Source organism: Nelusetta ayraudi, unplaced genomic scaffold (assembly GCF_046127955.1).
Source record: "Nelusetta ayraudi isolate G7.1 ecotype Tasmania unplaced genomic scaffold, CSIRO-AGI_Nayr_v1 ptg000120l, whole genome shotgun sequence".
In the NCBI taxonomy this organism is placed as follows: domain Eukaryota; kingdom Metazoa; phylum Chordata; class Actinopteri; order Tetraodontiformes; family Monacanthidae; genus Nelusetta; species Nelusetta ayraudi.
Genome location: NW_027466170.1, coordinates 3013293 through 3034755, shown reverse-complemented (window position 1 = coordinate 3034755; position 21463 = coordinate 3013293). Strand labels below are relative to the sequence as shown.

Below are 21463 nucleotides of genomic sequence, written 5' to 3'. Positions count from 1 at the left end.
GGGGGGGGAATGACTTGCGGTCCAAGCGGCTAAATGGTTTCAGTGCAGGGATGATAAATTGCTGGATTTTCTATTTTAAGCCCAGTGTAGTTTTTTTTTTTCCTGTTCCTCGCTAATAGGGGCGTCGAAGATCAAACGTCTGGCAGCGAGGCTCCGTTCGTTATCTCTCTCTCTCGCTCTCTCTCTCTCTCTCTCTCTTTTTGGACACTCCCCCCGACCCCTCACCACCACCAACCCTCCTCGCAACGATGTGAATCACGTAAACTCTGGCTGACTTGACTGATGCGGGATTGCGATTTGACTTGTTCTTTTTTTTTCGGACAGGGAAGTTACAAGTGTGTTGCAACGAGAGATGGAAGCGATTTCCAAAACGTGTGCTTGCCAGCACTGATGTGTAAACTTGTGTTCACCTCTTCTTCCTTATCTCTCTGCCTTGCTCTGCTCTTTCCACACACACACACACACACACACACACACACACACACACACACACACACACACACACACACACACACACACACACACACACACACACACACACACACACACACACACACACACGTGATGACTCAGTCCATCAAAGAATGACTGGACTTCAGGGGATATCGTGCTGTTCCACTCGATAATGTGACTGCTCATGATGACAGCGATGACCATATCTTGTAAAACTCTACCTCTGTGACTCAGTCAGACGTGTTTCGTGGTTGACTGGATGCGTAAAACAAACAAGTAGTGTTTTTTTTTTTTTTTTTTAGGAGGGAGCCACCGCCAACAGAACATTGACACATTCACAAAACCCAAACGACGTTGCCGTGATTAAATGGGCGATGTGGATTTTATACCCCTCCCACTCCCAGCAGCTCAATTGCATTCCTGAGGCTGATGTGCGTTTCAAATCGACTTCTCGCCGCGTGGAAGCGCGGAAAAAAATCTGGACAATGGAGTCGAGTGTCATGAAGTTTTCTTCGGTCGCGCCGCGTCGAGTCTCAAAACACTCATTTGTTATTTTTCTTTTAGTTAAACAAACTGCGGTGCTGTTCAAAAAAAAGTGGACCGACTGTTTCCACTACCACTCTTGGTACCTTTACTAACTAACACACACACACACACACACACACACACACACACACACACACACACACACACCCATGTGTCTCAGGTCAGGTCAGTGTCACTCTGGCGCAACGACTCGCGATGAGCTGAGTTGCACCTACAGACAGAGACACGGCCGCCTGCCCGCCCGCCCACGCAAAACACACCCTTCTTTATCACCCTGCTGCGTGGGCGTGCCGGCGCTTTATTGCAACCCTGATACATCCAGTGCAAATCGCCGACTCTGTTGCAAAAGCAGCGCGCAGTGAAGTGGGTCGACGCCGGAGCAGACCCGCTGGTCTCAGGACTCAGGAGTTCTAAAAGCAGCGTGTTCCGCTAAAGTAGGACACTTTCCATCCCCTTTATGGGAAAACCTGAGTGTGGAAGCACGACACAGATATGGCAACAGAGTCAATGTTGGGACAAGTGGGGTGGCAGTGAGTTCACGGTCAGGCTGGAACCGCAGCGAGAGTGAGGGTGGGAAAAAAAAAAAAAGGGAAAAAAAAACAACAACATGAGGCAGAGATTGGCAACCAGTGGCGTGCCGTGCTGCAGGCGCCCGGCGCCGTGACTCAGGACGGAGCAACTCACCGGAACACGGCAGCATCGAGGCGCCATGAGGGGAAGCTCATGTGGCCGGCAGAGAGACAGTGGGAGCAGGAGGAGGGAGTGTTTGAGTGGGTGGCGAGAAGAGGAGTCGTCCGTTACATAAAAGAGCTCGTCAAGTGTTCCCGGCTTCTCGGAGTCGGAGGGAGAAAATCCTTGAGTGTGTTCCCAATGACAAACAGGCTGATTGCACCCAATCGTTTTAATCCCTCGTTAGACGACTTTCTCTCTTTTCTTTCTTTTTTTCCCCAAACAGCACCGCGCTGACCACACCTTGGAACGTCTCCATGATGCCTGGCGGCGCCGCCAGCCTCCCCTCCCCTACCTCCCTCCCCCTCCCCCTCCCCACCCCTCCTGCCATATGCTTACCATTTAGCCTGCTGAATCTGCCGCGAAACACGCCTCACTTTTATGACTAACCTCCCAGGCGTGCTCACACTTGGGACCCACGCAGCGTAATTGTTTACTTTTTTTTTTTCCTTCCTTATAACGGGCAATAGAGCACATGAATGAAACACTGACTGGATATCTGGGGGAGGGAGGTGGGGGAGGAAGGGAGTGGGGAAGGGAATAACCCAGCTGATGTAACAACACGAGGGGGCAACGGCCCAACAGCTCGGCCGAGGCTTCCGAGACGAGGCAATTCTGGAAAACACACAGGCGGCCCCTTCAGGGAGCCGCTACCTGCTCAAACAGCCGAGCCAGCGGCGTGAAGGTGAGGCCCCGGTCACTGGACCCCGCTAATCCAGCCACACCAGAGACGCTGGGATGAAAAACACAGGCAGGGCCTGCTTGGAAACCCCGATTGGTCGGCGGCGGCCACATTAAGCGAGGGCAGGATCACCCAAACAGTGTTTGCACAGCTGCCAGGCGGCTCAAACACTGGCACACGTTAGAGCCGCGGCGGCCGGCGCTGAAGGAGTGCTGACACCGACACACTGAGGCGGGGAGGGGCGGGGGGGCTTATAACGAGGCTCTGTTCTGCCGGGGCGAGCGGAGCCGCACACCTCAGCACGGGAGGAACCTCAGAGAATGAAAGGCGGCGAGTCACCGGCAGCGGTGCTGCGGCCCCGGCACGCTGGTGTTTGCATACCGCAGCGCAGCGCAGTGCAGCACAGCGTGGGACGGGACGGGACGGGACTGGACGGGACTGGACTGGATGGGACGGGAAGGGATGCGGCACCTTATAAGGGCCTGCGGTGGCAGCGTCAGGGCATGCCAGCCACGACCAAACACCGCTGTTTGCCTTTCCATCAGATAAAAAGGCAGGGCGGCCTTCCCCCCCAAAAAAAAGTACACTGAAAAAAAATCACATTCCCCTTGTGCCAGCCGACGGGGCATGCTCGCAAAAAAAACATTCCTGTCAGCCGCTGAACCCTGACCTCTCAGGCCTGCCGAGGGCAGAGCAGAGCAGGACCAGAGCAGCGAAAAAACACCCCAGTCGTGAATTATTAACGAGCGTCTCGGGTTTTCGAGAGCCTTGCCTTGCATAACTGCGTGAGAACAAAAAAAAAAAAAAAAAATGCAAGTCGAGAACATTACTCAATCAAAATATGCGCGGAACGAAACTTTTGCTTGCTTGTGCTTTCACGTTGCGCAATATGGAATTCCAACACCTTCTCCATGAAGCAACGCTCCCCGCCCCCGCCCCCGCCCCTGCCCTTCCTTATCTCGGATCGACAGTTTGTTTTGGTTGACTTACACTTCCAATAATAAGCTACCAGGACCAAACTGCGGGCCGACTCGGGAACCCGCTACTTTAGCTGTGAGCGGAGGGGGGAAGAAAAGAGGGGGGGGGGGGGGGAAGCGGGACACCTTGTTTGGGTGCACCTCTGACCCTGACAGCGTGCGAGCGCTTACAGAGGAATTACCTCAGGCCTTGAGTAAGCCGACACGAGCTGCACTTCAGTCGCAGGAAGGAAAAGCAAACAAACTGGTGAGGTGGGTTGCAGTCAAGGGTGCGTGTCCGGCGTGTCCGAGCAGGTGTTTCGGAGACGGGAAGGTTAAAAAAAAAAAAAAAAAACGAAAAACACACACAAAAAGGAAACAACATCATTTCCAGCGCTCACAATGCCGGCGCTCTGGTGGTTGTGAAAAGGGGCCCCGGCAGCCTCGTCCTCTGGGACAGCTGCGCCATTCAAAATTCTGACATATCAATAAATGTGCTCTGGCTTTGTATGGAGCACTTATCTGTTCTCCACGAGATGTAAGCAGAGGAGGCCGCGGCCGCTCTTGTGCGTGGCTGCACAACGCCAGAGCTTCAAGGCTGCTGCTCGGCGGCATCGGGGACAGCCCTGGCCGGCGCTCGGCGGAAAAAACACGGGTGCACCCACCAAAGTGTGTGTGTGTGTGTGTGTGTGTGTGCGTGTTACAAGATGTGGACTGGATATGCGTTTGTGTGAAGTTGACAACACCTGCTCAGCACCAGGGTGAGTGAGAGCAGCAGCTCGAGAGTCTCAAGATATGGCTCAGCGAAACCAGGCTACTCATTGGCAACTCCTTTTTTCTTTTTTTCTTTTTTTTTGGTGATTTGCGTGTGTATGAAAGCCACGCAAACGTATGTACCCAAGGATGGGCTGATAAATGTGGTGAGTCGCCGCCGCTTAGCGGGGTCGAGGCAAGCAAGGCGGCGTCAAGTTTCTGTGATGCACACGGGCGCCGCTTGTTGCTCTGCAGCCGCTCAACCGCCAGCAGCAGAACGACCTCAGAAGCTCAGCGGTGTGTGTGTGTGTGTGTGTGTGTGTGAGAGGGTGGTGGTGGTATCATATGGTGCACAAAAGCCGCCGAATGCAAATGATCCAAACATGCCACCGTGTGCAAGCGTGGCTCAGGCTGAAAAAGAAAAAAGAAAAGCGAGAAGTGAAACCACACATATCGCTGACAGCTCTGGGCGTTCCTGCCTGCTGAACCCAAGAAGGAGGAGAAGAAGAAGAAGAAGAAGAAGAAGAAGAAGAAGAAGTTTTAAGGCCGGGTCAGAGAGTCACAGCCTCAGTCCTCCTCACCCTTCCCAAACCGCTCCGGGTGAGGAGGAACTGGGGAGGCCGAGGGTGGGGGAGGGTCTAGAGGGGGGGGGGGGGGGGGGTAATGTGATTAGGAGTCTCAATGGGCCTCTGCCTCTCGCCTGGTGTGGTGCCGTCAGGGGCTGAGGTGGGTGATGGAGGGGAGGAAGGTGAGGAGAGGAGAGAGGAGAGGAAAGACCCCCCCTACACACACACACGCGCGCGCACACGCACACGCACGCACGCTCTCCCCCAGTGAGATCAAAGCTGGATGAAAGGGAGGGTTATGGCTGAACATCTGAGCAGCAGCAGAGCGTGTCATCAATAGTTCATCCGAGCCGCGCATGACCAGAGCCGACATCAACTCCTCGCAGCCTCCTTCACACACAAACAAACGGAAAGAAACAATAAGAAGCGCCGCGGGGCAACGTGACGTCCGAGCCGCATGACAACGCGCAAACTAACACGCACACACGCACACATTATCGACTCCTCGCGCCAGCAGCAGCAGCAGGTCTTGGACTTGAGGGGCTGGTGATGATGATGATGATGATGATGATGATGATGACTCGGCGGCTCGCGTAGCAGCGTGATCCGCTCAAGTCAAAACACAGGGAGGCGCACGCGCGCGGCGGATGACAGCGCGCGCCCGTGAGAGCCTCTAGCCTCCCGGCGTGGCTGCGTGCGTCTCCAGCCGGTGCTGTTGCAGCCGCGCGGGGGGGGGGGGGGGATCCGAGGCGATCTGTCACCTCCCGAAATGAACCAGCGCCGCGAGGCTTCGGGGAGAAACGCACGCAAACGGACGAGCGCGCGCAAGCACACACACACACACACACACACACACACACACACACACACACACACACACACTCATTCAAAAAGAGACGCAGCCGCCGCCGCCTCCGCTACTCACCGTCCATCTTTTCAGCCTTTATGATGGTTAACGTCGGTTTCATGTCGACAGCCGCCGTCATGATCATCGGATCAGCGGGACTTGTTCACGCCGCGACCCTCCGGTCTTCCAACAGCTCCCAGTAACACACACAGACAAGGTGGAGTGCGGGGGGGTGGGGGGGAAATCTCCCGGTTCTCACTTTAGGGGCTCCGGTTTGGTTCGACTTCGCCTCTCAGGCAAAATGTTTAAAGGCAAAATAGAAAAAAAAAACTAGAAGCCAAACTAAAAAAAAAAAAAAATGAAATAAAAAATGTTCAGTCACTTCTTCGCCAAACTTATTTTCTCTCTGTCCCCCTCTCCGGCGCATGTACACACACTCCCTCTTTTCCTCGTTCTTTCTCACTCACTCATACACACACACTCCTTCCTCTCTATCTGTGCCGATGGGCGTGGCGTTACGCAGCGCCGGAGCGCGTCGACAGCGAAAGGGGGCGGGGCTTGGAGCTTTGCCCTGCCGCTTGATTCACAATTCAATTACAACTGCTCTTCTTAACCCTTGTCTCTCTCTCTCTCTTTCTCTCTATTCTCTCTCTCTCACACACACAGACTCACAGACTCTCTCTCTCTCTCTCTCTCTCTCTCTCTCTCTCTCTCACACACACACACACAGCCCACTGTGTGTCTGTAGCTGTGAGAACCCACCAAAGTGCCAAGACCACCACGTCATCGGGCCCAGTTATGTTCCCGCAAATGATTGAAGTTTTACAGGCATGAGAAACACTTGCTAGCTGCCAAGTCGGAGGGAAAAAAACACAACTTTACTCATGACAGGGGACAACACAGCTGTCCGCAACCTTACCATAAGCTCGACAAGTGTAAACTTGGGGGGGGAGCATTACCTCAGTGAGATGTTGTTGTTGTTGTTGTTGTTGTTGTTGTTGTCGCCATCATTGTAGGACGGGAACTAAGTGGTGTTGCTGTAAAAGCCAGACTGAAACGGATACAAGCTTATTTTTTTTATGGGGGGTGGGGGGGGGGGGGTGTATGTCTTTTCTAGAGTAGAGAATATGTATCATTTGTTTTACACTATTTTGACAGTACATTTTCAAATATCAATTTATTTAGTTTGATGCTAGAAATGCTGAAATATATTCCTACCATTTCCAAATGTACAACAATTAAAACCCATCAAGTCAGACACGCAAAGCCTGTCTGTATTAGCATATGTCCACGTAGTATGAATTTGATTTGTGCCCATATGGAAGATTTTAGCCTCCCTATTGTTGTATGTGAGCAGGTTGCCGAGGTGTCTGTCTTTGGTTTGGCATTTTGCTGAATTTCAGTCCTGACTGTCTGCGCTCTCGGGGTTAAAGCTTCCTCGTAACGTGTAGCTCGCACTCGTAAACACCTCCGACTATTTCCTGCTCGTCTTGTGCCAATCAATAAAAGGGGGGGGGGGGCATCTATTGACATCAGCCCGGCTTTGAGTTTCTAGTTTCTCAGCTATGCTGCAGCAACATCTTTCTCAATCATGTGACTTTTTGTTTGCAATTTTCCAAAAGAATAAATGCAGATCATCAAGAAAAACTGTTTAAAAAACAACGACAAAACAACAACACTGTCAGTTTGGCCTGAATACATTGTATTGTCCTCCATGAAATACTTTGTTGTTGTCTATTCTTGTATCTGCAATCATCAGAAACGATGTCCATGCCCTGCTGGGAAATCAAATCAGGAATTTGCTCTTCCACTGAAGGAGGACAAAGACAAGAGACGCAAGCACTGGACAATGAGGCATCGCGGCAAGCCTCAACTCTGAATGAGCCCCACACACACACACACACACAGACACAGCCTCCTCCTCCACTATCAGAATATCAGATTACAGATTAGGAACTGATGTAAGACTCAAAGATGCGACTAAAATGCCCGTGAACCAACCAGGCGGTTCACTTTCTGTTTGAGGTCGTTAAGCTGGGACAATCTGTGTTGCTGATGTCAGTGACATAGGGAGTGTCCACTTCTGGACATCTGTGTTGTGTCTTGTGAGGATTTTTTTTTTTTTTTTTTTTGGGGGGGGGGGGCGAGGGGTCAGTCAGTCGCTGTGAAAATGCTAAAATTAAATCAAAGCAATCACAACATTCATAAAAAAAAAAAACTATTGGCTCCTTTTTTTCTCTCCTCCAGGCATTTGACCTAAGTCACAGCAGCGAGAAAACACAATCTCCTGCTGTGTGCGTGTGTATGTGTGTGTGTGTGTGTGTGTGTGTGTGTGTGTGTGTGTGTGTGTGTGTGTGTGAACGGAGGCCGACGAGCCAGAGTGTATTGATCAAACATGGATTTTTAAAAACCGGTGCTACTTCCATTAGCCTCCCCAGTCAGATCAGATTTCACTGGCCTGATAGGAGCCTGGGCTGGGATGAGTGCTGCGGCCAGAGGAGCTCCCATCAGCGGCTGGGATGGGCTGATGGAGGAGGCGGAGAGTGGCTGCGGGGGGGCGGGAGGGGGCGTGGCCTACCTCTCACTTCGTCTCGGCCAGTCGGTCGCTCTCCTCGCTGCTTGTATGCGTGTGTGTGTGTGTGTGTGTGTGTGTGTGTGTGTGACTGGACCTCTTTGTTTTCTCTTAATGAACTCCCTGGTATCTCTTCTTAAAAGGACAGTGCGCCCGAGGGCGGCCATTAGGAGTTTAATGGCGCCGCTGACTAATATCAGGGCTGGCGTCACACTTTGGTTTTCCACTCTGCTTGTACCCTTTTCTCTCTTTCTTTATTTGTTCCCTCTCATGCAGTAATGGAACGAAAACACTTTTCGATTTATTTTACTTTTTAACGAGCAATTTATGAGTTTGTGCCAGACTGACACTTAATAACTTCAAAAATATCCATGCTGCCTTGAAGCATCTGTTACAGATCTGCTTCTTGGAGTGTTGACCTGTATTTTTTTAAACTGTTTTCCACAGCTTGTTGTACAACGACCCCGGGGACATTTTTTTTTTATTCTATTTTTTTTTCAAAGGGCTCCGAAAAACCATTTATTCGCAAAAAAAAACAAACAAACAAAAAAACTAGCAGGACTGTGACCTGTCGTGTCAAAATATTTTGCACAATACGCAAAGAACAATACGCAAAGAACAAGGCAGAAAAAAAAAACCAGCCATTGTTGAAGCAAACTGTGTTGTTTCCGACACTGACACAGTGATTGTTAATTGTGTGGCGCTGATGAATCGGGCAGCCGCTCTGCGTGTCACACGGGGAGGGAATCACACGTCCTCCATCCAGCAGCTCCACTTTGGGTTTCGCCGTCTACCTCCGTCTACCTTCGCCCGGAAAACCCAGTTGCCATGGTTTTGACATGGTTTCGCTGTTTCGCGGCGGAACACCTCCAGCCGAGGCGCAGCGCTCTCTTTCCCGCACGCTGCCGCCTCGCTCGCTCGCTCGCTCGCTCGCTCGCACTCATCGCCACATCTGTGCCGTCTGCCAGTTCTGTGACGCTCCTACGTGACCGCCGCACCTGCCACTTGTCAGGGAGTTAACTGAGAGATGAGTGGATTCGCAGCCGCTTGAACGGCTCAGTGGATATTTGTCTGTAGGCGTCTGACGACCCCGTAGAGAAACACAAAGTTGCAAAGTTGTTTCCCCTTGGAAACTTCATATGACTCCAGTTTTGTAACTCACACACTTGATTACCCTAAACATGCTAGATAACAGATGATAGAAAACAGCCAATTTAGCCCTCTGTTTACAGCCTCCAGCAAAAAATCCTGGGTTTTAGCTTTTTACTGCCGGAATTGTTGGACCACCTGCATATTTGCAATGTGGTCAAAAACAAGGCAGAGCAAAAATATTGCAAGTGCATCTTTCTATATTGTTTCCACAAATGTACATGCAAAATCCATATAATTAGTGTTATTATTATCATTATTGTAAATAGTGTTGCATACTCATAATATTTCAATTCTAAATTCCACACACACACACACACACACACACACACACACACACACACACACACACACACACACACTTCCTACATGCAAAAGTAATTAAAACTGGAGCTGACAGAGGAAGTACAGATCTCTGACATAGATTAATGGTAGAAAGAATGTGGCTGAATTTGGGCCCTCTAAGTGTTTCAGGTGGCACTCTGTCTCTCTCCCGCTCTGAGAGCCTAATGTGTGAAACGCAGGATGCCAGACTGTGGCGCTCGGGCCCCCCTGTAAAGATTTCGGATGCGCGGAGTGAATGAAGGGCATTTAGCGTGTCATCAATCAGCCACTCGTTCACAGAGCAGACGGCGACGGGGAGAGTGTGAGGAAGGGAGCAGACAGCGCGACAGTAAAACAGTGGGCTCCTTGTTGCTGCGTCTGCTGCTGCGTCCAGCCTCGACTCTGTCTGTCTGTCTGTCTGTCTGTCTGTCTGTCTCTCTGCGGTGGCTGCTGCTTGAAGGTGCCACAGGCTGAATGCACTCCTGCAGAGATCAGAGGCTCCGCTGTGTGTGTGTGTGTGTGTGTGTGTGCGTGTGTGTGTGTGTGTGTGTGTGTGTGCGTGTGTGTGACACTGTGAGTGCACACGAGTTACGTGCGCGTGAGTTAGTGCTAGTGTGTGTGCGCGTGCATCTTCCTCTCACATTCCAAAAACCTCCTCTGACGGTGACTGTGCGTGCGTGCGTGCGTGTGTGTGTGTGCCTCCGTGCACTCCGCCTGACAAATTGTGTGCATGCATGTAAGTGCGCTGGGAGAGTGGCGGGGCCTCCCTGAACAAAGGCTCAGCTCTTTTCTGAACAATTAGCTTCGCTCAAAAGGACATCTCTCCCTCCATTAGCGGCACCACGTGCCCCCCATCACTCCATTGTGCAGATAATTCAATTACGCCCCCTCCCCCTCCTCCCTCTAGCCTCCCCCCCACCACCACCACCACCACCACCACCACCAGACCTCCCTGGTCTCATCTTGCCCTCCCTCCCCTGTTACCACTCAGCTAAAGCTAGCCGCAGAAAGAGAGGCCGTGCTCTTCACTTATACGTCATAATAAAAGTGACAATGGCGCTGATTTAAAGGGCCCCTTTTTTTTTGAAGTATTCACTTTGGGGCAAAAAAAAAACCCAACTCTCTCTCCTCTCATGGATCTTCCCACACCAGAGAAAAGTTCATATCTTGGTTCTTTCGCTGGATCCAGTTTTTTTCAGAAAGTGTTGCGCAATTCAAAAAGCAATTCTCAAAATCAGACCGGTGTGAAGTTTAGGTGTGAAGTTTATGTGTTTCCATTTACAGATTTATTTTTATTTCTTTGCGATATTTAGGTTTTGCGCAATTCCAGGTCTAATGGAAACGCAGCTACTGACTGCTACAGTCATGCTGCACCACGGGTACCCCTGGTGTTCAGAGAAAAATGATAAAAATGATCCGAAACCGTGGTCCCCTTAAAGTCATGCGATTGTCATGCGGCCAAAAAACAGCCTCAGTTTTAGTGCGTGGGGCAAAATGAAAAATAAAAATCTGATTTTTTTTCCTTTTCTTTTTGTTGTCCCCAAAAGGATTCCACTCTGAGGTTTGGACTCCATTTAACTACGAAATACAAAAAAACAAAAACGTTCATACTCATTTGACGAACAGACTGCCGAGGCCGTGACGTACACGTTACAACACCGAGAGCTTCTCTGTCAGGTTTTTTCGCTGCCGAGGAGCCGCGGCTGTTGCATCACCGGCGGGCGGGCGGGCGGGCGCGTCAGAACGCCGTGTTCTGTAAACTGAAGTGGTTTGTGATTAGTCATCAAGCTATCGGGAGGAAGTACGCGCACAGGCTGACACTTCCTAGAAATTAAACTTGTAACAACTCTGAGAAAGGGAAGTTTCCAGTGCATATCTGCCCGGGTTCTGCAGCCGAAGATGTTTCAACTGAGAGGCAGAAACCAGCAACAGCAGCAACAGCAGCAGCAGCAGCAGCGGCAGCAGCAGCAGCAGCAGCAGCAGCAGCGATGGTGTTTTTCCCTCCGCTGTCATCACACGCTGCAGTTCAGCTGGAGGACGGTGGCAGTCCTCTGCAGTTGTCTGTCGCTTTTCCGTGCCCCCTCCTCCCTCCCTCTCTTGTTTTGTTTTATTGTTGGGAGAGGAGGGGAGGGGAGAGGAGGGGGGAGGGACGGACGGAGGGTGGGGGGGGGGAAGTGTGCGCAGCGCTGATTAGCATCACTGTTTCCTCCTTTCCCATAACCCCCCAGACCCCCGCGGCCTGCCTGTTTACTTTTAGAAATAAAAAATGGGCCTGCGCCCGTGAGGACGTGCCCCTCATCAGAGGCGGAGGAACACCCCCTCGCCCTCCTCACCCCCCCCCCCCGAACACGCCCACGCCCCTCCACCTTCTTCTCACCCCCTCCCCTCCTCATTCAAGGCTCCACATATCAGTTCCTCCTGCTCCTCTCCTTATCCCGCCACTTATGCGACCCCCCCCGACGTCTTAAACTGTACTCCTCCCACTCTCCACCCCCGCACCCCCAGGCCCCTCCCACCAACTGTCCAGCTGTCAAATCACATCAAATAAAACAGGCCAGTGGTCCCTGAGTGCCAGATCACAGCTGTGCCTGTGTGTACGAAATGGGAGGGCATGTTTAAATGTACAGTGAACTCATGAGTGCCTGGGAGTGAGTGTCTGTGTGTGTGCGCGTGCATGAGCGTGTGTGTGTGTGTGTGCGTGTCTTCCTGAATGGGAGGATGCACACACCTACACACACACACACAGACCACTGCAGGGTGTGAATTTAATGAATGGAGTGCGCGTCTGCAGGATGTTAGTGGAGGGAATATGTACAGAAATAAATTCTTACAATACACACAACCCTCAGACCCCCCCCCACACACACACACACACACACACACGCGCGCACACACACACGTACACATTGAGTAGATTTCCACAATGGAAGTCATCAGGCGGCCTGACAGCGCAGAGAGCCGCTGGCTCAGTGTAAACAGCACCATGGCATGGCCGTCGTCAGGAAGCGCAGTGTGTGACACTGGGCCCACGGCCAAAACACGCAATGGGCCTTTAACATCCCCGCTTCACATCTGCTCCCCGCTGCTCCCTTTTTTTCTCACGCGCTGCACATTTCATGGTCACAGCGGCCAAGCAGCTCCCGCGTCCTGCGAGAAGCTGGATGTCACGTCGGACTGCTGTGTGCATCTCTGTTTGTCTAGCTGTCAAATTAGGAGGTCTAATTCTTAGGGTTGTTGACTGCCTGACCTGCAAAGTCGACATAAAGGTCAACTGTCAGCTTCTGACAAGTACTGACTCCTGAGTTTCTACAGCGTGAGGCCTCTTTGCACAGTTGAAACCAGTTGGCCTGCCGCGCGGCTGCCTTTAAACCAAATTATTCACGACGCTCGCCAAGAAGAAAGATGAAAAAAAGCGGCAGTTTGACAGAGATGAGTCAAGAGCAACGGCTCCACCCGCCTCCGAGCCCGAGTCAGTCGGTATTTGGTCGCGTTTGAGGTTAACGAGGACTCATAACACGGAGAGCAGCAGGAAACCCTCAGCGGCACCGAGAGACACCCGAGGCCAGTTCACCAAACGACTCCAGGTGTCTCGGCGTGCCGATGCTGAGCCCGCAGCGCAATTTAAACGTAGGTTTCGGAACAGAAAACGAGAAAAAGAAAGAAAAAAAAGCAATAAGTTGGGAGGTGGAGGGTTGGTGGTGGTGGTGGTGGGGGGGGGTGGGGGGGATGGGGGGGTCAGCGGTCGGTCATTTTTTTCCACTCATCGATGTTTATGTCAACGGTTTAGCACTGGGAGCGATGAAGTGAGGCCTCTGAAGGAGTGTGTCTCCAGCAACAAACATCAGCAAATCCCATCAAATCCTGCCTCCCCCCTCGTACACACACACACACACACACACACACACACACGCACACTCGGACCTCCTCCACCTCTCCAGAGACCAAACAAGAGGCTTGGGAAAAAGATGGCCGCCCTTTGGCCCCCACTTTTTGCACCACCGCCCCCAACCCCCCCGACCCCCCCGACCCTCCGCCTCCTCCCCTGCATCCAGCGCGGGGAGGAGGCGGAAGAGAGGTTGTCCTGCCCTTCTCCCGTGGCAGGCGTCCCAGTCGGCCCGGTATCAATCACGTTTGAGGCAGAGTCAAGCGCAGGCAAACGCACTGGAAGGAATGTTCCAGTTTAAAATAAAACAGGGAAGAAAAAAAGGAACGAGAGGCAGGGGGGGAGAAATCCAGAATGTTTGATTGAAGAGAGGAGAGACATTGGAGAGGTGGCGTGTGTGTGTGTGTGTGTGTGTGTGTGTGTGTGTGTGTCTGGTAAAAGCGTTGCCCTCTGGGTCACCAGCGTCACCACAGCCACCTGGAAACCGTGTGTGTGTGCATGCGCGCGCGTGTGTGTGTGTGTTCCAAGGCTTCCAAAAACAATCAAGTTGAGAATGTTGCAACATTTGTGATGGATCTCCAACAGTTGCCGTCGTTCATCATTATTGTTAAAAACGTCTGAGAACTTTGATCTTTTTTCTTGCCTCACAACAACAAAAAATGTTAATTTTCAAAACGTTTAGATCTTTTTTTCTCCTCATCCAATATTCCGGTGGAGTGGCCTCAGTTGGTGAATAATTCAAAGAAACCTTTATTTTGTGTGTTTAGCCCTGTGTTTACAGCCTGCTGCTAAACCTTTGCTTTGTTGGACCTTCGTCTGTTGAGTCGACAAACCTAAGGCGTTTCGAAAGCTGCAGGCAAAACTGGGGCCGGGGATTTCTATTACAGTTTTTGCAAAATAAAAGCATTATTTCTAAAATTTCAACAAAATACAATTGCGATTTGCAGGTGTTTCCATTGAATGGTGTAAAGCACATGAGAAAATCTCACCCCGTGAGACCCCAGTTTGAGGAGGATGGAGGTACAAAATTTCTTCTGTAAATCTGCATATCAATGTTGTTTGCTGTCAAGAATGGTTGTTATAATTTTCTCTTTTTACTTGTAATAAAAAAAAAAAAATCTGTCTTCTCCTCTGTCCAAATATAAGCAACATTTTCACTTGAAGTGAACTGGTCGCGTGACCCCGTACGTCACGTCCGCTGACGTGTAAATGCCAAAAAAGTCTTTCCTTGACACTTTTGTGATACACCTCTCTATGGATGCGTCTGGAAAAACCACCTCACGAGAGCGTCAAAACCTTTTAGCCATATTTGAGAGGATTTTCCAAGTTTAGCTGTTTCCATTACCAGTTTTTTATTGCGATATTTAGGTTTTGTGCAATTCTATTGTTAATGGAAAAGCGGCTTGTGACATCACAGGTAAAGCATAGGCTTTTCATCTCCATCTCTATGCAAACATTGCTAGAAAAAAAGAATAATTCTGGAAAAGGTGGAAACAAAAAACTAACGACGCATAAAACTAATATATTGCCGTTCCTGTCAGCGCCACGTCTGAGGTCAGCCTTGATTTCTTACCGGTGGGGCACACGTCGTGTCCGTTGGGGACCTCCTGCAGTGGGACATCCTGGACGTAGAGCGGCTGGGACGGGTAGTACTGCTGCTGGGGGTGGACGGCTGCCGGGAACTGGGCATGCGAGCCGCCCGCCACCCCTCCGCTCTGCCTCTGGACACACACACACACACACAAGGAGTGACGTTTAGCTACCACCACCGGCAAAGCAGTCAGACGATGATTCCGATTTGTTGCTAAATTCAAAATTAAAGAATCGTCAAAAACATTTTGGGCTGTAAAAAAGGTTTGGACGATGAGGTGGAAGGCATACGGAGAGGGCATCTTGCATGACGAATGTCCATCAGGCTAAACAGCTATTCATTTGTTACCATGTAATATGTGTGCACTTCTTTATTACCTCAAGCAATGGAAAACTGCCTCAGGTCCTCTGGCAATGGGAGGTCAGAGGACCTGGGAAACTCCTAACAGATCAGTCCAGCAACTCTGGCCCGCTGGGTGACCCAAGGTTTTTTTTGTTTTTTGTTTTTTTTTAAACATGTTTGTTTGGTCATTGTCTCCCCTGGAACGATAACCCCACAAAGCTAAATTTGACTCACTGTCTTTATCTTTGTTATGTTGTTTCACTCCGCTTATCAAACACACACACACACACACACACACACACGCACACACACACACACACACACACACACATACAAAAATATCTAAAGTCTGGAGTCAGCACATGACAGGGAGGCCAAGGAGAGATATGGAATGAAACACGTGGACACCAGCGATTCTTTGGGGAGGAGGTCATACGAAAGCCTTATCCAAACCTTTGCCGGGCAACAAACAAAAACAAGCCTGAATGGATATTGTTAGATGTTTGGGAATAGAAAGTGTTGGGAGCAGGACGGCGGGATCGTTCTCAAGAATCGAACCACAAATGATTTTTCTTTTTGAAAAGATGAAAGTTGAATGAGTGTTTTGATGAAAGTGCGGGACACAGTAGCTGCGTTTCCATTACAGTTTTTCGCAAAATAAAAGCAATTTTTCTGACGTGTAAGAGTGCAAAGGAGTGAAAGTTGCCCGTCTCACAGCAGCGGAGTGCAAAACGAGACCCGAAGGTTCTGCTCCTGCCGCTGAAGTCTTCCCGTCGTGGTATCCAACAACAGCGTCACACTTGCACACGCTGGCGTAACTGACAGGCTGCCTGACGGAGTGACTCCGCATCTGATAAGCATCCCTCGTCTTTGGGAACGCTGGCGTTCATCAGCGGGGCCGCCGGCTTTATGGATTGCAAACACGGCCAGAGGATTCGGGGGGGGGGGGGGCGCGTTTACGAGGCGCTGCGGAGGTTCGCGTGGGATGCGTCCTCCTCCTCTCCTTCCTCCTATCAGCCAAAAGAGGAAGTAGTATTTATGGGGCAAACAGACAGACGGACTGACGGGGACGCTGCTGGAGATGACATCCAGAGTAAAATACATGCTGAGGTCAGTGACTATTTTAGAGAGTCAACAATAAAAACCTCACGTCGTTTCTCAGGTTTACGCTGACGAACAAACAGTCCAAGCTGAAAGCCAGATGTCATGTTTCACCAACTCGGGGGATTAGCCGGTGTTTGGAGAGGGGAGGCCCGTTGAACAACTGGAAGGTGATTGGATAAACTTTTTTTTTTTTTTTTTGTAACGTTAAATAAAAGTTACCCAGATATCTGTACAGCTGGTTGAGCATGTTGGTAATAGTACGAGGCAGCTGTTTATGTCAAAAACCCTGGCTGGCTCTAGGCCCCGCCTCTTTTTTCCTCAGTGGAAGCTGATTGGGCTGGTCATACTATGACCAACTGGAAGCCATCCAGATGTGAGGTTTGCAAGAAATCTTTCAATCTCAGCTACTTCTGAGTGATCCGAAGTCAAGTGTGTCAAAGACTTTTGCAGCCTATGATAGCATTGGAGCTGATGCATTTCAATCTTAAACACACGTGAATGTGTTTGGCAGGAAGGCCAAAAACATGCAATCCAAGCCTCAATTCTGGATGCAACCTGGACAAGTCAGCAGCAGCCAATCACGGGGCAAAATAAGGTTTTAAATTATTTTGCCATGATTCGCTTCTCCGATGCAAGTGAGGACCTGCTGCAAAACTTCCACTCCATAAGAAACATGTAACTAAAGCCGACTGTGGTGCAGCTTGACATCTGTCACACTTTGAATGTATAGTTGGAAACCTGATTAAGGTTGCATGAAGACCGGGAGGACCGAGGTCAGGAGGCCTCGCCGCGTTATACGCTTGTTTATGAAATGATAACGCCCCTGTTGCGTCAAGGCTTCTTCTTCTGCGCACTGTTTGTGCAGCAGACGAGGCGGCGATGAGCGCGGCAGCGTAAACACACCGGGCCCCGCCGCTGTTTCTGCGCATTATTCATGGAGATTTGTGAGCAAACAGCCACCGAGGGCGACCCGGCCTCACCTTTTGACCGAGGCTGCGCCGCTATACAGTCGTCTCAATTTCAGCGGCAAGCCCCGACACCTGAGCCAATTAGGAGGCGGGAAGCCGGATCTGTCCGTGTGCTCTATCAGGCCAGGGTGGGGTTGCCATTAGCATATAACCCCGCTCTCTTATCCTAATGTGCCGGCGCTCTGCATACAAATGGAGGCATTTATTTTGCCGCTCCTTGGCCTCCAACCCACCAAATGCTCATCTGACAGGAATCCCAATGTTCCCGGCCACCAACCGCCGCCGACTCCTCTATTTAGCCGTCTCGTCACCGAGAGTGTTCCAGCAAACAGGCCGCTGCCGGACTCCCGCTTCTGACTGGAAGACGACTTACTAAAGAGAAGTTGCGTCTCGGACGCGGCGGCGGTTGTGCAACAGGGAGGGAGGGAGGGAGGGGTGCACTGAGGACAATGTCACAGCACTTGCAAGTGGAAAAAAAGAAAAGGCCTTGTTCAACCGCTGGGTTTCCTAACCTTTTTGTTGAAATCACAAGAACGCCGTGTTCCAAGGCCAAGTTTTAGTGCAACTCTGGAGGTCTGAACCCAGCTCCGGAGTTGCACTAAAGGAGGAAAAAAGAATTGCTCAGATAAAGTGTCTTCCTGAGACCTGACAGGATCCAGAGTTTCATTTTTTTTTGTTTTTTTTTTAGCTTGTGTGCACACACACTAAATCCCTGCACACATTCTTACAGCAAACACACACACTGACACACACACGCTGTGTCCCTCACGCTGCTGGCCAGTTGGCTGCATGGCAGGTAGCCGTGACGGCGGCTCTAACTCGGAGGTAATTTATGAGCGAGGTCTTACCATCGTGGCCAGACGGTCGCAGGGGTGAAGGGCCGGGTAGGAGGAAACTGGATCCATGTAGTAACTCATGGCCGACGCAGCGGCGTGGACGACAGGAGCAGGGCCTGCTGCTGGAGGGATTCAACACACAAACACACACACACACACACGCATACAATGCTGGGTGAAGTGATCTATCTATCACAGGCTGTTTACACACAAAGCGCAAGTGTGAGATGTATATGTGTGTGTGTGTGTGTGTGTGTGTGTGTGTGTGTGTGTGTGTGTGTGTGCTTGCATCTTAAACAACCTGCAGCTCCACAGTTATGAAGGGGGGGAAACATGTTTTTTGGGGGGAACTGAGGGACTTTAAACACGTCATCACATCCACTCTTTGTCTGGTTGTGGGCTTGTGTGTGTGTGTGTGTGTGTGGGGGGGGGGGGGGGGTGTTTGAATGTAGCTTTATTTCTTTTAAAGTAAACACAGCTGATCCTATTGGAAAAAAAAACAAAACAAAAAAAAACAAAACAGGTAGGGGGGTCAAATCCGTCCAATCAGAGTCTTAGAATCTCCCGGTCCTCATTCTCCTCTCACGCTCAAGCACACACCCCTCCCTCCCCCTCCCTCCCCCCACCCCTCTTCCCAGGGGCTTTTGCTTCATCACCTCTTCAACACATTGTTTAGTGGAAGCAGAGTGAGAGAGAACTAGAGAAGAAGTGCCAGAGCTTCACAGCACCTTGCAGGCTTGGTGAAGGTGCTGCTGGTGCGCACAGGTCTCGTAGTTCACACACACACACACACACACACACACACACACACATACACACACACACACACACACCTCAACATTCATATGTTAAACAATCTAGCGAGCAGGCTGACAGACTGACAGACAGACTGACAGACTGGGGAGGGTGAGGATGCGATGATGCTCAATGCTTGCAGATGTTCGTCAGAGAAGGGGGTAAAAAAAAAAAAAAAAAAGACTCAGACGCTCTAATTCCACCGGAGGAGGGATTTGAAAGAGGGGTGGTGGAGGGAAGGAGGGAGGGAATCATTTCAGCCATTCATATCCAGATGCATGCACCACCTTACGGCTTTTGACTTGCACAGAATTGGATTTGATGGAGGGAATAAAAGTGAAAAGGCTTCTCGTGGCAATAATTATGTCTTTTGTCACTGAAATGGATTCATACGTATAGCTGCATTCATGCAGAGCGCCAATTAACAAGCCAGTATCAAGTATAGGGGATTATTTAAAAATGGAGGGGAGATGGATGTGAAGTTGAAAAAAAAACACAAAAAAAAACAATAAACGGATGAGTCAAAAAGCATACTTTTACATCTTAATCAAAGCGAATTCCTGACGGAGTGAAGTGAGGAAGAGGGAGAGAGAGAAAACAAAAAAAAAACACCCGAAGCAAAGTTTTCAAGGCGACGCTCATCCACTGCGAGGCTGCCACAATAACCGCACAACCTCACAATCCCATCCACGCCACGGCATTCGCGGTGAACTTCGCCTTCTTCCAAGGAAGGACGAGATAAAAAGAAGAAGAAAAAGAAAGGAAGGGAAAAGTTTGAGCACTCACCGTGAGGAGCGTCCTGTGGAGGCGGCTGACGGCTGAGCGGCTGCACTGCTTGCACGGATGCTGTACCTGCTCGCAGCGAGCCCCGCGGAGGAAGGAATATTATGCTCGCTCCAAGTCCCTCCCTCCGCCGCACGGTGATCCTCTCCAAATTCCTGCGATCCACACATCCAACCATGTGGGGCTCACATGCGCGCACGCAGAGTGCAGGTGTGCAACTTGCGCAGGCACATGCACAGAAGCGGCTGCCCAGTCTCTGATCTGCATTTCAATGCATTCATTTTTTTTCTCTCTCTCTCTCTCTCCCTCTCTCTCTCTCCACCTCTGGATGCTTCCTCATGCGTGAGGCTATTTATACACTTCAAAAACGACGGGGCTGTGGTTTACTAATCCAACATCCAGTCGGCTCGGAGCTGCGTTTCGGCGCTGATGGAGTACAAGGGCGAGGCAAAAATCACCCTTTTTAACATTTTCAGCAAAAAGTTGCCCCTCTGTCCTGTCAGTCAACTTGATGAGAAAAGTCCATCCTTTACTTCTGTCATCTGGCTTCGCTTTTCAGAAGGCGTGTGCTTAAAAACATAAACCGGAGTCAAATTCCTTGTTTGGCATGTACAAACTTGGTCAATAAAGCTGATTCTGATTCTGATTCTGATTCTAAAGTGCTGCAAATTGTCACAAAGGGCAATGACCTTTCTGAGGTCAGTGACCACACCCTCAGCCAGGTGTTGGCTCCGCCCCTCCAAATCTACCCGTTGTCTCCCTCCAAATATGCTGAAGTTCAGAGTATCAGTTTTGGTTACAGGAGGCTGAAAACAGAAGGTTACGCAGGCTTTGATCCTGTCCAGATCGTTAATCACGTGTCTGTTAGAGTTTCCGATCAGAGTGAAATGTGTTTACAGTCATTAGTAAATTCAACAATCCATATAAAGTATATGATATGTGTAAAAGGTGCAAACTACTGATGTAGAAAATAGACGAGAGTCCAGCTGTTGCAAGAGCGAGCATGTGCGTGTGTGTCACCTATGGAAGACTTGAGTCTGTTTGCAATCATCCTCAAGTGGGTCGTTGATCAGACGAGGCTGAAACAAATCAGTCATCAATCATCGCGTCGCTGCCGTCTGGGACACCTGAGAGAGCATCTTAAAGAGGTTGTCACTCCTCGCCGCTGCTTGTCGTGTCACTCCCTCCCTGCACCTTCCGAAACCAGCGCTCAGCGTCTGATTTCACCCGAGACAGAAACGCTGGCCGCTCGTCTGCGAAATGAGAAGATCTACATCCAGCAGCTCACCGATAACCAGCTGTTCGTTTTATCTAGAGTTTTATCTAGCCGCGTATTTATTGCTTCGTATGTATTTATTTTTTTTCTGTTTTCCTTTTTTTTTTTTTGTCGTTATCCCGCCAGTGGGTTAACCGACCGACTGGCACGCCGGCTTCTGTCATCTATAACGCTCAACACTTGCGATTCATCCGAAACACCTTGAGGACCCCGGGATAATTCCGTGACCTCTCCTCCTCCTCCTCGCCGCGGCGTTTGTTTGAATTAGAAAGTGCACGGTTCAAGCGTCCTGACAGCCACTGCACTCA

General features: G+C 50.4%; 1 protein-coding gene across 4 annotated transcripts in view; it reads right to left on the bottom strand.

Annotated features, from left to right (window-relative positions):
* Nucleotides 1-20152, bottom strand: part of ets1 (v-ets avian erythroblastosis virus E26 oncogene homolog 1) — a 37739-nt gene extending 17587 nt beyond the window's left edge. The window contains exons 1-3 of one of the 4 annotated variants that reach the window (XM_076050015.1): nt 19883-20152; nt 18314-18423; nt 15034-15181 (exon numbers count right to left, since the gene is read on the bottom strand). In XM_076050015.1, the coding sequence (XP_075906130.1) occupies nt 15034-15181; nt 18314-18423; nt 19883-20057 (433 nt within the window). In that variant the 5' untranslated portion in view covers nt 20058-20152. Of the gene's footprint in view, nt 1-5610; nt 6022-15033; nt 15182-18313; nt 18424-19882 lie in introns of those variants that run through there. The other 3 variants (XM_076050013.1, XM_076050014.1, XM_076050016.1) reach the window with 3 other exon arrangements.
* Nucleotides 20153-21463: the final 1311 nt, after the last annotated feature.